Source organism: Mesocricetus auratus, unplaced genomic scaffold (genome assembly GCF_017639785.1).
Source record: "Mesocricetus auratus isolate SY011 unplaced genomic scaffold, BCM_Maur_2.0 Super-Scaffold_100013, whole genome shotgun sequence".
Lineage (NCBI taxonomy): Eukaryota > Metazoa > Chordata > Mammalia > Rodentia > Cricetidae > Mesocricetus > Mesocricetus auratus.
This window is the reverse complement of record NW_024429196.1, coordinates 81,523,949-81,540,719: the sequence shown is the minus strand read 5'-3', so window position 1 is coordinate 81,540,719 and position 16,771 is coordinate 81,523,949. Positions and strand designations below refer to the sequence as shown.

General features: G+C 45.4%; 1 protein-coding gene and 1 long non-coding RNA gene across 5 annotated transcripts in view; one reads left to right on the top strand and one right to left on the bottom strand.

Annotated features, from left to right (window-relative positions):
* Aopep (aminopeptidase O (putative)) overlaps positions 1 to 16,771 on the bottom strand; it is a 286,649-nt gene that overhangs the window by 221,196 nt on the left and 48,682 nt on the right. For all 4 annotated transcript variants that reach the window (XM_040756128.1, XM_040756129.1, XM_013119352.3 and 1 more), the window contains exon 3: positions 11,200 to 11,366. In XM_040756128.1, coding sequence (XP_040612062.1) covers positions 11,200 to 11,366 — 167 coding nt within the window. The remainder of the gene's footprint in view (positions 1 to 11,199; positions 11,367 to 16,771) is intronic.
* Positions 10,615 to 12,410, top strand: LOC121143708. Its single transcript, XR_005881031.1, has 2 exons — positions 10,615 to 10,970; positions 11,712 to 12,410. It is a non-coding gene; the product is annotated as an uncharacterized LOC121143708 (long non-coding RNA).

Here is a 16,771-nt window from a genome sequence, read left to right as displayed (position 1 = left end):
CTGTTGGCCAATAGAAGTCGAGGAGGATTCTGGGAAATGTAGTGAGGAGGGTGATCTCCTGGGAGGAAAGGATGCATCAGGAGGCATCCTTGGAAAGATAAGTCTTCATTAAAATGTATATTAGTAATTCTGGGTCAATAATTAAGTCAGAGCTAGTCAATGAGAAACAATAGCAAATGGCCAACAGCTTCATAATTACTATATTGTCTCGTGTGTTATTTGGGGGCCAAATCGGCGACAGGACCCAAGTGGCAGGCAGGAAGACTACACGTTACATGCATGCACTAGTCCAGAGTGAGTTTCCAGTTCCCAAACCAAGGAGCTTTCTCCATTCTGCATTTTCTGCAATTTTTGTGGGTAAAGTACTTAATCATAACCATCCCTAAATGACTTTTAATTTACTACCTCCTTACACAGTCCCCACTGCTCACTATGGGAACATTCTCAACAGTGCTGCTTATTCTGAGACAGCAAAAAGGGGGAAGTTAGTTATTAGTCTGGGAGAGTCTGGCTCCTTAAATTCTTTTTCTTAGAATTTCCTAGTCATGAAAAAGAGAATGTCCAAGAACTGGTCTACTAGATGGGCCAGAGAGTAGCAAGTAACATTTACAGCTTTTTTCCAAGACAAGGTTTCTCTGTGTAGCCCTGGCTGTCCTGGAACTTGCTCTGTAGACTAGACCTTGAACTCACAGAGATCCCCCTGCCTCTGTCCCATGAATGTTGGGATTAAAGACACAAGTCACTCCACGTGCCTTACTTTGAAAATGAAAAGAGAAGATCCCAGAGAAAGAATTATCTACTTTGAAATGTGCCGGCTTAGATTTATAGAAATAAAGCCAGTGGGCTGGAGATATGGTTCAGAGGCTAAGGTGCCAAGTTTGGTTTACAGCGCCCACATCCAAGGGCTTACAACCACCTACATCTCTAGCAGCAGAAGTTCTGGTGCCCTCTTTTAGCATCTGCTGGTACTACACTCAAATAAAAAACAAAATACAATCTTAAAAAACAACCATAACAAATTACCAGGGGGAAAACAATAGCATATTGATTTTTATCTTTTCTTTTTTTTCAGCGCTTACTAAGAGAAATCAGGGATGAGGAAAGCAATGAGCATAGACTCACCTCTGTCATTACCTACAGTGGTTCTCAATGCTTCTGCCAGGAAATTTTACTTGCATTTGGGTACACAGGCCATATTCGACACATACACTTCTGAGCCCTTGTTACACACAAATCATTGAGAAAGGCACAAGGGTAACATTCCTGCCAAAATGGTTTTACGCTGAGGAACATGCAAAGGTAAGCCAGTCAAACAAGTAAACCTCAATCTATGGCCTTAACTTAGCCTTTCTGAAGAGAAAGAGGGGCAGGAGGAGAGGGAAAGGGAGAGAAAGAGGGAGGGAGGGAAGGAAGGAACGAAGGAAGGAAGGAAGGAGGGAAGGAAGAAGAGGTAGATGACTACTTAACTAATAAAATTCTTTTGACAGCTGTTGTCGGATGGCACTGACCATTAGCCTTCTTTTTAGAAACCGTTAGGAAGAATGATTTCCCATGGAACACAGACTCAGAGTGCTCTCTTCCAATTTCTGTCTCCTGTCCAAGGGCTGCTGCCTTCTATGATTGGCTCCCAGATGCTTGTGTCTCTCAGGAAATCAGCCAGTGCCTGGTAAATGTGCTAAGGGGGCTGATGGAGTGTCACTATGATGGAACCAGCCTGGCTGGGCGAGGCTGTGCTACTCGTGCTTCCAGGGATTGCAGAATGGAGGACCCAGAGGGCAGGCCTAGCAGAGGGAAGACCACTGTCTCCCACCACACACGCCCTTCTGCTGAGGCCTGCAGACTGCCAATGCCATCCACACTCATAGCAACCACTCTGAGTACCATCCACGTGGGCTTCAGCAAGACTGATCGCCGCTTGTCCTGAAAAGCCGTGGCTGCAGGGAGAGTTCCTTCTCCTTTTCTACCTCAATCTGTCCTCAGGTTGGGCTGGGAAATGTTTTGTGAGGTGTCAGTGCCATGAACATGAAGTACCAGCAAGCATCTCTTTATGGACGGCTCTCACCTGGAATTCTAAAGACTAGAAAAGGCCCACAAACATTGCTGGGAGTATTCAAGTTTTCTATGAAAATGTTGTTTAATATTTTTTCTGTTTTTTAGGGGGGGTCCTCACTTATAGTCCAGGCTGACCTTAAACTCTTACTCCTATTGCCTTGGTCTCCTGATTATTCTAATGGTTTAACAATAATCTCTAAACAGACAGACCAATAAAAAACAAATAGGGGTAGAAACTGGAAAACATTTTCTGTAAAGGAACGGACAGCAAAGGTCTGTTCCTGTGACCCTTCCTTGTAAATGCTTGCCTGTACTTGGAAGACACCGCAAGCGGCAGTCACAGCCCAGTAAAACTTATTTACAAAAACAGGCGGTGAACAGAGCCTGCCAGTGGGCTGGTGTTTGAAGGCATCCAGCCCTTACTGCTTACACAGTAGAAATCCGTAGCTTTGGCCAAGTGGTCCTGGTTTTAAGGATAGAAAAAAGGCGCTATGGAACCTTCCTCCATGACGAAGGAAAGCACTGAGGCCAGGCATGTGTCAGGGGTGGCCCTGAATGGAGGCCTGGAGAAGCCAATGGGTGAAGAAGCTGTGAAGGCGAAGCCTGAATCACCTTGGAGACCCCAAGATGTGGGAGATGCCAGAGCCATGGGTACCTGCCAGAGAGAGCTGCTAACAGGGAGTAGAACCAACCCAAGAGAAGGAAGCGTGTTGCAGTCAGCAAAGCTGGAAGGAGCTGGAGATCTGAAGAACGCTTTGACATCAGACATGGAGACACAGAGTTTGGAGCTTGCCCAGCTGGTTTTTGGACTTGCTTTGGTCCAATATCTCCTCACTATGCTCCCTTCCCTGCATTTTGGAATGGTAATGTATATCCTGTATCATTATATGTTGGAAGTATGCGATCTGTCTTTTGATTTTGACTTTGCAGGGGATTGCAGTTAAAAGATTGCATGAATCTCAGAAAACACTTTGAACTTTGGACTTCTAAAGACTGTTGAGACTGATAGAATATGGGGACTTCTGAAGTTGCACTAAATGCATTTTGCATTATGATACTGTTATAAGCTTTTGGGGGCCAAGGAGTGGAATGTGGCAGTTTGAAAGAAAATGGCCCTGAAAGGGCCATTAGAAGGTATGGCTTTGTTGGAGTAGGTGTGGCCTTGTTAGAGGAAGTGTGTCACTGTGGAGGAGGGCTCTGAGGTCCCTTTTGCTCAAGTTTCACTCAGTGTGACACTCATTTCACTTTCCGTTGCCTGCAACATGTAAAACTCTCAGCTACTTCTCTGGCACCATGTCTGCTTGCATGGGCCATGTCCCTCCATGATGATAACAGACTGAGCCTCTCAACTGTAAGAGAGCTACCCCAACTAAATGTTTTCCTTTACAAGAGTTGCTGTGGTCATGGTGTTTCTTCATAACAACAGAAACCCTAACTTAGACAAATACCAAGTGGTCAGCCCTGTAATCATATACATACAAGTAATACAAAGCAGACTGAGCAGACTGCATGCATGTAAAGAATAATAACTGATGAAAGAGGAGCCAGGATTTCAAGAGGGAGTGAAATATGGGAGGGGTTAGAAAAAAAAGAAAAGGGAAGAGAGTAAGTGATTAAATATAATTGAATTAAAAAATAAATGCTATTTTAAAGTGTGAAGAACAACTGAGGACACTCAATACCAACCTCTGGTCCGCACACACACACGCACACACACACACACACTCACTCACACACACACACACACACTCACACATATACACACACGCACACACACTCACACACTCGCACATACACACATACACACAGTCAGACACGCACGCACACACACACACTCAGACACACACACACGCACACACACTCAGACACATCCATACACTACACACACAAAAAGAAAACACCAAATAACATCAAAGCGTTTCTGAGAAGCAAAGGTTGTTCTTACCATATTAAAGGAAAGCAGTAGGTAAGTAGGTATTACATAGTTCAGGGTAGGATAGGTATTCAATTACACACATGCAGAACACACACATCGGGTAGGATAGGTATTCAATCACAAACATATGCAGAACACACACAGAGACATACAGAGGCTCACAGACAGAAAAGACAGATACACACACTCTATACATAGCTTTCTGGATCCATCAGCATCACTCTCCTATTGTGAGGGCAATTTCATTTTAGCAAATCTTAATCTCAGCATAAATACAAGCTGTTGATTTAAATGTTAGTAACTCAGTAAACTAGTATATTTAACTTGTGACTCTATTTGTGACTCTACAGTGGCACAAAGTTACAATAGGTTTCACTCTCCAAGAACTAAAAATAGGGCTGGAGAGATGGCACAGCTGTTAAGAACACTCCATGTTCTCGCAAAGCATCTGAGTTTGATTCCCAGCAGCCACAAGGCAGATCACAAGACTGTCTATTTCAGTTCCATAGGGGTGTGGCGCCCTCTTATGGCCTCTGCGGGTAGCAGGCATGCACATGGCGCACATACATGCATTCAGGTAATGTTCATACATACAAAATAAAAATAAACCTCTTAGAGAAAAATGATGTTTATGCTTCAGAAGCGCTGCTAGGCACACAGTGTCATATCCATGCGTCAGTACCGAAGCATGAATGAGAAAGTATGCAGGTAGAAGAGGAGGAGGTTGTTAGAAATATAAGCATCTCGGGAAGTTTAGTTACCAAGGGGAAGCTGCTATGGAAATGCCCAGGTATCACCCTCTGCTGGAGACTATAAGGTTTCATGGACTGAATCAATTCTGCATGTCAGGGACCCAGACAGAGAAGAGAGAGAAAGATCCTGAACAAATAAAGCTCAACTTGACAAGACAATTGTCAATAAGACCTTAAAGCCGGGGCTGTCAGCTAGCTTCCAGCTGCCCAAGTGAGAGAGGGTTTCAGTCACATGTAGACATCCTGTCTGATGGTGCATGTCAAGGAGGGAAGCCATGAGGAAAATATACTTCAGCACCAAAGTACATGAAGACATCAGTCTAAACACTCAAGAAGAAGAACGAAACGTGGATATCAATTTATTACAGAAACCAAAGCCAAATTAAGAAGCTGGCCTTGTTATTATGATATCGGGAAATATAATTTCTAAGTACTAACAGTGCAAAACTACACACAGACACTGGGCTGACATGTAAGTGTGACAAACTGATCTCAAAGAGCAACAGTTTTTAAAAATAAAGTATGGAAATATCACCTCATTTCAATCTCAAATGAAGTTAGTAAAGAACAGAACTATCATTCACAAAAGTGGGTGGTGCAGAGGATAAGCAGGGCTGAGGACTTGCAGAGAGCTTGTCTAGAGTACACAAAGTGTCAGGCTCCACCCCAACATGGTAAAGGAAGGTCTGGCCCATAAATGAAAAGGCAAGCCTGAAGACTTGGAATCATGTACTTGTACTCTATGTGCCTAGAGCCTTAGACAAAGAATTCTCATAATCTCTTCAGCCAAAAGACACAAATTAAAAACCTCCAATGACCTGTGCAGATGCCACTGTGGAGTATTAGTTTAAGATGTGCCACATTCGTTTATGACGTGGAACATTTGCTTAATGATGCAAAGACGTGCTGCGTTCTTTTATGTTGCATTTGTTTAATACCGTAAAGCTGTGTTATTTTGCCTGTCTAAAACACCTGATTGGTCCAATAAAGAGCTGAATGTCCAATAGCTAGGCAGGGGAGAGAGGATATGCAGGGTTGGCATGCAGAGAGAATAAATAGGAGAGGAGAAAAAGAAGGGGAGGAGTCAGAAAGGGAGAAACAGAGAGGACACCAGGAGAAGCCACCCAGCCACAGAACCAGAAGGAAAGAGAGGAACATAGAACAGAGAAAGGTAAAAGCCCAGAGGCAAAAGGTGGATGGGGTAATTTAAGAAAAGCTGGCTAGAAACAAGCCAAGCTAAAGCCAGGCATTCATAAGAATAAGTCTCTGTGTATTTTTGGGGGTTATTTGGGAGCTGGGTGGTAGGCCCCCAAAAGAGTTAAAAAAAAAAACCACAGATGCTCTACAAATAAAAACACAGGAATGTGCAATAAGTGCAATAAAAATGCTCAACAGCATTAGCTATCAGGGAAATGCAAACTGAAACCATGAGGCAGCACACCACACTGGCTAAAGGGCTGACTTCAAAGACTGATCACGCTAAGCACTTGCGATGGCGAACAGCAACCAGGGCTCTCAGACGCTGCCAGCAAGAACACAAAACCACAAGAGCACTCCAGACAGGGCCTGGCAGATAACGAACCCCAATTTAAGTTTAGAAGCAAAAACAGGCCCTTATCACATGACCTAGAAATTCCACTCCCAGGAATTCACCCAAGAGAAATGCAGGCCATGTCTAGAAAGAAAGTTGCGGATGAACACATTACAGAACGATTTCTGAACTGGCCCAAACAATCCAAGTGGCGCGTTCACATCAAGAACCCTGTCCATGGATTAGAGGCTGGTATGGGAGCGGCATGCTGAGTTACAGCCAGGCCCGCTGCAGTACCCAGCATAGCCGACCTCTGAGGTGGAAATCAGGTCAGGGACACAGCAGGAAGGACTGGGAGGAATACCCGCCCACCAGGAGCCTTCTGACGATGGAAATGTCCTGTGCTACCACAGGACAGTGTCGAGTCGTGCGGGTGTATGCAGGGGTCAGAGCTCATTAAACAATACATTTGAAAGTACACAGTTAGTGTAAAGTGACTCATACTGCACCTCCACCCATTAGGAAGAAAGATATCACATCTATATCTAAAGTTTGAATTGCATAAAATTTCAAAACCCAAAGAGCATGTGGGCAGGGATGCCAGACGTTCCCCCAAAATTAAATCTTTATGTAAGGTTTATATCCTCGGACTGTCACGTGAGTGATGGCAGCATTAGCAGTTATCTCAGAGAGGGAAACGGTGAAGTAGGAAATGTACATCTAGAGCTGGGCGTGGAGTCCTCAGAGCAGTGCCAGCACTGGGAGGCAGAGGCAGAAGGGTCAGCGGAGCTCAAGGACAGCCAGCATCCTCATCCAGCCCTTACTCAAAGAAAAAAGTTAGCATCTGGCCACGAATTGTTCATAAGTGAATACATTTCACAGTCAGTCAAAATAAAAGAGGATAATTAGAAAATGAACCATAAGCCCACTTTTGAAGAAAAAAAAATCTTTTATAATATTTTCCTCAAATAATTAAAGCTTGAAAGATCAAGAATGAAAAATCAGTTTGAACATGTATTCAACATGATTTGAAAACTGGGTGAAGTGTGAAAGAGTAACTCCTGAAGATGTAACACAAAGCAAAACAGGAGGTAAATGCACTCGAATCCCAGACTTATTAAACTTCCCAGTGCTGTAAAGGGAGACCAGCACACACATGTGCAGTCCACTCAGCAAAAGAGAAGCCAAGCGAGTGAAACCAACAGCCTGGGTGCGTCCGAGGCAGGTTGTGAGGACGCTGGGGAAGGGGAGTAGGAAGGGATTGCACTGGGCTGGGGCAGAGCTCACAAGGCTCTGCCTGCGTCATACTACACAGCAAGGCTGACAGCAGCCAGGGAACATGAGTCCCTGTGTCAAAACAGGCAGCACAGGCATCGAAACCAGACAATTGAGAAAAGGGAGCCCATGCTTCTGTACAGCCAACGGCACCACAACCCAGTGAAGAGGCAGCCTACAGAACGGGGAGATGGTCTTTACCAGCTATATATCTAACAAAGGGTTAGTTCCAGCACACACGAAGATTTCAAAACACTCAGTACCATTGGGAGGTTTGTACCAGATTTAAAACTGGGGCATGGGATTAAACAGTATTTTCAAAAGAAGAAATACAAATGGCTAAGAAATATTTTCGACATCCTTGACCATGAGAGAAATATAAATTTAAACTATTTTAGGATTTCTCCCTAGCTAAGTTACCAAGCTAAGACTAGGAAAAAAAAGACAGCAAATATTGGCTTGGATGTGGGAAAGAGGAACACTTATTCACTGTTGGTGAGAGTGAAAATTGGTGTAGCCATTGGGAAATAAGTGTAGTAGTTCCTCAAAAGGCTAGAACTATATCTATCATGTGACCCCAAAACTATTCCAAAAGTACTCTATATCCTAGTACTGAAATACTTGATCATCTACGTTTATTGCTGCTCTATTCACAATGGCCACAAAATAGAGACAGCACAGGTGTCCATCAACTGAGGAATGAAGAATGGACATGTGGTGTATTTGCACAGTGAACTATTATTCAATTGTAAAAAAAAAGTGAAATTATAAAATCTGCACATAAGTGGAGGGAGCCATAAACAATCACTCTGATAGGTAACAGACCTAGAAACACAGACACTGCATGCTCTTTCTCTTGTGTGGATGCTAGCTGTGGACATTCAGATATGTGTGCTTAAATTAGAGTACCCACAGAAGCCAGGAAACCAGTAAACAGCCATGGGGGAGGACAAAGGAAAAGAGGATAAGGTAAATGCAGGAACAAAGGGGTTAAATGTGGTGGGAATGGAAAGGCTTTGTGGAGATGCCATTAAAATCTACTACTGCAGGATTTCCAGGCTCGTTTTTACAGTGCAGAGACTTACTACCAGTCAGTGAGTGAATATATATACATGGAAATAAATATATGGAAATCCTACAGTGGTATTTCTTACAAATGTGTAAGAAGTTTAGAAGCTACCCTAAAACAAGGGACATTGCTTTCTCCAGACACTACAGACTATCAAATAAAAACCCCACTGCTAGAATGGGTTACCTCTCTTTGAGTCATCAGTGGAGTCCCATAGCTCCCCCTAGACAGTGCAGGCTATTGTTACTACTCTTGATTCCCTTTCAGAACTTCATGGTAAGACTGTGTTGCTAAAGATAGTATATACCTGATTCACAAAACGTGGCAAAATCACGCTGGCACTGATCTGGAAGACTCATCCCTAAGGGTTAGCTTACATAGTAATAGAAGGTTCTACGCACACTTCAGGGGAGGAGAAAAAGGGTCAACAGTTCTTACCCAGCTTGAAGCCTGTGAGCTACTGTAATCCAGCTGTGATGCGGAAACACATGCTCACTGCAGTAAGAGTGGCACGGATGTTCTAGAAGCAACCAATCACTGTCTGGCTGGATTTAAAGCTTGCTCCACAGAATGGAACCCATGCCTTGTACCTTCAAGTGGGATAAAAATCCATGGGAGGCTGTCATAGGTCCTAGAGAAGAACCCAGTGCTGTCTTTCTGCTAAACAGATATTGTAATAAACTGTCCCTACGCAATTATCTCTGTGCCCATAGATTAATGCATTCATTTGTCAAGCCTCACCAGGCAGCTAGCTTCTTTTTACAGTGCAGAGACTTACAACCAGTTAATGTGCACAGAATAAGAAACGGGACATCTATACCATATTCCTTCCCTCCCTGCCACACTCGGGGTTACCTTGGAAGAAGTCAAGGACAGAGTGTAGAGTCAGAGGAAATGGATAAATGGTGTTTGTTTGCCATGATAGTGCTGCATACAGGAACTCACAGCACCTGACACAGTCTGCAAAAGACCAAGCTATCCAACCCCCCAGCATGGACCAGGGAGGAGCACATGAAGCCCCATCCCTAGCTGAGGAGCTTCTGGCACCGGATGGCTGTTAGGAGAGAGATGTGGCCCCTCAGTAGATGGCCTCATACCCATGCACATATAGGCAGCACTAAATAGATACAGTGGGAAGGAAAAGTGGAGGGAGGAAGTTGGAGAGAGGGAATGAGGGGGTAAATTTGATCAAAATATGTATGTGCATGTATGAAAGTCTCCAATAATTTTTTAAAAATGGAATATGCACGGGCAAAGGCTGTTTCAAATGAACTGCAATGAAAATGTTAACCCCCAAATTTTAAAAAAACAAGAAGAGACTTTTAAGTCCTGTATTCATTTGTAAATATACTATCTATATTTAAAAATATAAATGTTAAGCTCAAGAATTTTATACATGCAACACGTCTAACCTATGCTGAAGCAGATGTCACAAATCAGAAAAGATAAGTTCATCAGCCCTGAGACTTTCAGTGTGGAAAACAGGCAATGCTTTAGACCATCAACCTAAAGGAGGGCCCTTGCCTGATCCATGGGTACCATGCCACCAGTCACAGATTTTCTCCGCATGGGGCAAGACAGCATCATCTGGGAAATATTGTGGGCCACATGACACAGCCTAGACACGCCCCAACTCGGACTCCGCCACTCATTCATTCATCTAATCATATCCTTGGGAACCTAATATCGCTCTATTGATAACAAGAAAATGATCTGGTGACCAAAATATTCACCAGTGGGAGAGTCAGGCAGATTCTAAAGTGCTCAAACAATAAAAAGTATGCTAACATTTTAAATTAATGTGTAACAAACTAACTTAAATATGTTCAGTATGCACTATTCACAAGGAAAGCAGGTGGCATTGGTGCACACCATAAGGGCAATTTAATACCTCTTGAAATGCATGGATCTGAAGTACTGGGGGTGACAAAGCAACATGTGAGTAGTCATTCTTTCCAAATTATTTCATTTTGGTTTTTGATTTTTTTAGTATATTTCAGGTTTCCTCTGTTAAGTCTGTGCAAGGGGACACCATATTTCACTCTAGGAAACAGTACCCTTTCCTGGCATCAGCTTGCGAGGTTATCAAACGGACAGTGAGCAAGAGCCTCACAAGAGACCGGGGCGATGTGCCGGCTCTCGCCACCACCTTCCTGGCACGTCCTGAGTTCAGATTTCCAAGCCCAGCAAACTGGATAGCCTGAATACTAACTACCTCTCAGGAAAGCAGACAGCCGCACGCAGACACCACGTCCAAACCACACGCAGCTCAGCTCTGCTGTGTTTCCATGACGTACTTGCCTATCCAGGAAGTCTTCAACCGAGGCCACCCAAGCTTGCTCTGCAAACCACCGGGTAAGAGCGACTCTGGAATCATCTATGAATTGGTTAACTTTGGCGTGGAGAGTCTGGAGCCCCATGTCCAGACTCCCAAGTGCCCTCCCTATCCCTCTGCTGCCTCTGGTGGGGTTTTCATTCTGGCCTCAGCGGCAAAGCTGCTCCTCAGAGGCCACAGCACTGGCGATGGTTCCCTGGGTCCCATGTGTGTGTCACACCCAAGTAAGAAGGAACACATAGACAGTACCTTCTTGAAGCGGTGTGGGTCTGGCAGAATTTTCCCCACTCATTAAAACAACAGAAGACGCAGCTGCTCGAACTGTAGCCTGCCATGTTGACATGGCAACCGGGGGCTCCTGGCATGGAAAAAGGGCCCTGTTGTTGATGGGGGATCCCATAGTATAAACACACGGCCTGCAGAAGAAAGACAAGGACAGACAAGGGAAGAATCTTTAAAATGAGTTGTCATTCATCTCACCACCCATGGCAGGAGGGTCATGTTGAGCTTTGCAAGCAGAAACATTTGAGGCTTTGTAGCTGACTCAAATCACAGTGAAACTGAACTTGCCAAGGGCCTGCTAAATCAATAGCTCAGTGGTTATTCCTCCCAAATGAATCAAATATGTGAAAAGGTGTGTGTGTGTGTGTGTGTGTGTGTGTGTGTGTGTGTGTGTGTGTGTGGTGTGTATGTGTAGAGAAAAAATTTGGATAAGGGTTTTAAACACGACTCTGCAAAGTTATAATTTATGCTCCCCTTAGGCCTTTCTGCCTTCAAAGGAGAAAAGCTTCAGAGACATTCTTACAGACTTTTTGGAAAGTATTCTGGAAAAGAAAACATGGCTGGAGATTTCTGGTGATTATTAATCTTGGAAAAACAAGCGGTGGTCTCAAAGCCAATGTTGGCAGGCAGACCCTCCTGGTCCTAGAAACCGCCTTCTCAGATGGAGCCCTTGTGGGGAATCCTTGTGTGGAAGCCAAGAACAGGGCTTGGCACGAACAGGATGGTAGAGGTCACAGCAACCAGGCTTGGAAGACCATAGGAACAAGCTCATGACCAAAGCATGGTATGAAACCAACAGCGTGAGTTAGGACTTGGTCCCTCCATGTATAAACCCTCCCAAACCAAGCAGAATCCCTTTTCATGATTAAGTCATGGTTGACAGAGATATAAAAGACCTGCAAAACCAGAGTAATCCATTCGTATTCCACACAGAAGGCCCACTACTGACTTCTCAGAACAACAACTCAGGAAAAGAATGGCATTCTGGTTTTTCAGAGCTATAACAAATGTCAATTAATCAGCCTGACTTACAATGTAAATGAACCAGCTACTAGTTCTTGCAGACAAACTGTTTTCAATGACATCATTATGACTGAACATTAATCTGTCTGTACGATATATGAAAGAGCACACAGGATAATGGCTTTCCTGTATCGTCAAGGCCCAACTAAAACAAAACAAAAAAAAAAAAAAAAAAAGAGAAGGCAGGGTAGAGTTTGGCAAGCAGAGATAACTTAATATATAGAACTGTTACACAAGCGATAGAGTGGAGAAACCAAGCAGGGGAGAGTGAGACAAGCCAGGAACTGTGTTCATGGAGTAGGCAAAGGAAGATGAGCCATCCAACCCCAACATGCTGGCTATTCACCTTAAAGGGCATGGTAACGGAGAGTTTGCAGGAAACAGCTCAGAACCATGTAGTCACTCTCTGCTGACTACTATGCAGAAGGGTCTTTTCAGGAGAGAAGGGGGCGGTTTCTGGTCTGGAAGGTTCCAAGCTTGCCTCTTCCCATCAAAATGATCTTTGTCAGAGGCTGTCATCAGCAATCATCAACTAGAGAGCTAACTATAGAAGTGGGGAGACAGGAGCCTGAGAGGGCCAGATCTGTTGTGTGGCTTGATGGGGCCTTCCGAAAATAGGGCAAATGGCCGGGTTAGGGGTCAGGTTAGGGGTCACAGACACAGGAGTTCAGCCAGAACTATCTAGAAGTTTCCGAGGGTCACAAAGTGTCCAGGCTTGTGGGAACACCAGACCTTGAGCAGAGACCCACTTCCCCTTCTGCCTGGGAGTAGGCAGCTGTAAGACAATGTTTAGTAAAAACATGTTTACTAAAAACGATACAATAAGTTCCTGGCCACTTCCCCTTCTGCCTGGGAGTAGGCAGCTGTAAGACAATGTTTAGTAAAAACATGTTTACTAAAAATGATACAATAAGTTCCTGGGAAAGGCCTTCCCACGGAAACCGCCCTGACCTCGACCTTGTCCAAAGACTAACCGCACCTTCAAAAACCCACACACATCCACCTCTGGGTCAGAGCAGAACCAGCCAGGGGAGAGGAGAGAGCAGAGGCTTCTCTGGTGGGAGCCTTTCTTAGGAGGTTTTCTTGAACCTTTTTGGAGCCTGTTTAAAGTTTTCTTTATATCATTGAACGAGTCTCTGTGTTTTCAATACCCGACACCCTCCGCACGTTCTCGGACACAGGCCGCACAGCAGACGTGACAATTGGAGGTCCCACCGAGATCGTGAAAGCGAGGTAAGTGGACGGGGTTAAGAAACTATGGGGAATAGTTCCGGGAAGCTAGAATCATTACAGTATCAACTAAAAAAGTTACTTAAAGAACATGGGACTGCAGTCAAGTCTAAAACCCTAGAAGGCTTTCTAAAATCCATCGAACGAGCCAGTCCATGGTTCATTACTGGGGGAAGCTTAAATATTCCAGATTAGGAGGAGGTTCGCCGTGATCTTCATAGACTTTTACGAAAAGAGGGATCTGAGTCCTTGCCCCCTACGACATTCTCCTTATGGAGATTAGTGAGGGGAGCACTTTTGACAGATAAGGTTCATCACCGCCAGGTAGTTCAGGACACAAAAGAGGCTTTTTTTAGAGTTACAAGAGACTGAGACTCAAGCCTCCTTGAGTTCAGGGGCAGAGAGTGATGATGAAGAGACCGTGACTGAAACTAGAGGCTCCATTGTTAGTGAGGATGAGGAGGAGTCTCTTAGTAACAACAAAAAAACGGGTAGACATCTCCGGGCGCGACCCAAAAAAGAAGGACTCCGGTCAGAATCGGTTATATCCTTCTCTATCAGATCTAGAAAAGGGAAGTAGCTCAGACTCAGACTCGTCACAGTCTGAAAAGGAACGGTTACTTGCTGAGATCGTGGCCCTTAAAAAAGAACTAAAAAAGATTCTAATTAAGGAAAGACAGGACAGGGAGAGAAACCCTTCCCCATACTCTGAAAAAAGGGACTCCTCCTATGAGATAACCCAGTCCTTCTCAGACCTGGAGGGAAGACCCAGAGGAGGGGTCCAATGCTGCCCGGTGGTGGCCCCGGTAATGGAAGTTCCAGACCCGAACAATTCTCGACAGGTCATTCGGCGCCATGACCCTTTAAGTTTCAAAGATATAAAACAACTGAAAGAGGCAACTTTAAATTATGGAGCACAGGCTCCCTTTACACTTTCCTTAATGGAATCTTTTGCGTCTCTTAATTTGACACCTGGCGATTGGCAGCAGCTTTGCAGAGCAGCTCTGTCGGGGGGAGATTATTTGATTTGGAGAGGTGAGTTTCAGGAAAGATGCAGCCAGACAGCCCAAAGGAATGCACAGGCCGGACAGCCCCAGAGAAATGTGGAGATGCTTACCGGAAGTGGTCAATACGCCACCATTCAGCAGCAAATGCAATATGACATCGCAGTCTATGCCCAAGTGGCAGCAGCGGCCCAAGGGGCTTGGAAAGCATTGCCTTCCAAGGAAGGAGGAGATCATCTGTCCAAAATCCTTCAAGGACCTTCCGAACCTTTTCAAGACTTCGTAGACCGTCTCAGTCAGGTAGCAGAAAGAATATTTGGGGGCATTGGGCCTGCGATGCCAGTTATAAAGCAGATGGCATTTGAAAATGCAAATAAATATTGTAAGGAAGCCCTTCGCCCCTATCGCAATAAAAGTCTAAATGACTATATCCGGATCTGTAGGGACATTGATGGGAACTTCATCCAGGGCCAAGTGTTAGCTGCTGCTATTCGGCCCCAAGTGGGGAAAGAAAGACCTACTCTGGGAGGGAGAAAAACATGTTTTAGCTGCGGTAGGGAGGGACACTTCCGTAGAGAGTGCCCTCAAAATAGTACTACGGGTCTCAAGAGACCTGGTTTATGCCCCGTTGTCGAAGGGGATATCATTGGGCCAATAACTGCTACTCTAAAACTGACAGGGAGGGAAATTTCCTTTCTGCTAATAATAATCAGGGAAACGGGAGGAGGGCCCCGCCCCAGGGCCCCAAAACCAATGTGTACGGGGCAATGACCCCTGCTCTGGACAGTGGCAGGACTCATTTTCTCCCCAGAGCAACCCCTTCATATCTCAGACCTCCTTAGAGCCACCTCAGGGAGTGCAGGATTGGACCTCGCTCCCTCTGCCCGGGCAATCCTAACACCGGAAATGGGGATCCAGGCCCTCCCTACTGGGGTGCATGGGCCATTGCCCCCAGGCACGGTCGGACTACTTTTGGGACGGTCCAGTACTATTCTTCGAGGCATCCAGGTACACCCCGGTGTTATAGACCAGGATAGTGAGGGGAGGTTAAAATAATGACATCAGTGGGCAGTGGGGTTGTTGCCATCCCTGCAGGAGAACGGATTGCTCAGATACTCCTTCTCCCTACAGCTCCTTGTGAGGCTAGAAAAATTAAAGAGAAAAGGGGCAACCAAGGTTTTGGAAGTACCGGCCCGGCAGCATTTTGGGTAGCCACTATGGAGAACCGCCCCAGCTTACATTAAAGATAGAAGGCAAGTCCTTTAGGGGCGTCTTAGATTCTGGGGCAGATTTCTCTGTCCTCTCAGATAAATTCTGGCCCCCCACCTGGCCGAAAGAGGAAGGGACAGTGACCCTCCAGGGAATAGGACAGGCTGTGCCCCAAAAAGCCTCAGAATCTTAAAGTGGCAAGACTCTGAAGGCCACACAGGGCTTTTCCAGCCATATGTTTTGCCTGGCCTCCCTATTAACCTCTGGGGACGGGACCTCATGCAAGAAATGGGAGTGGTCCTCACCACTCAGGCACCCAAGTCCAAAAGCAGGGGCCCCCAGATGATGCAAGGGAGGGGCTGGAGCCCGGGGAGGGAACTAGGTGAACTAGAACAGGGAGAGGTTTGCCCTGTGGCATCCCTCCCTTTGGAGACCAGGGCCCCAGGGGATAGGAAGGGATTTGGCCATTTTTGATGAGGGTCACTGTTGCGCCGCCAGCCCCCATACCCATCACATGGCTATCAGATGATCCGGTATGGGTGGAACAGTGGCCCTTACCAGCGGAGAAACTAAGGGCGGCTCACCAGCTAGTTCAAGAACAATTGGAGGCAGGTCATTTGGTTCCTTCCACGTCCCCTTGGAATACCCCTATATTTGTAATAAAAAATCTTCAGGGAAATGGAGGTTACTACAAGACTTGAGGGCCGTGAATGCGACCATGCAGCCTATGGGGGCTCTGCAGCCTGGCTTGCCCGTGCCTGTGGCCATTCCTAAAGACTGGCATTTGATTGTCATTGACTTGAAGGATTGCTTCTTTTCTATTCCCTTGCATTCTCAAGATAGTCCTCGGTTTGCGTTTAGCCTTCCTGCGATTAACTTTAGGGAGCCTGCCCTTCGCTTCCAATGGGTGGTGTTCCCCAAGGGATGGCTAATAGTCCAACTATATGCCAGATTTATGTAGCTGCCTGTTTAGATCCCCTCAGACGTAAGTTCCCTGATCTTTACATTATCCACTACATGGATGATATTCTTTTGGCCGCGGCCAAAGAAAGACAATGTTACATAGCCTTTGC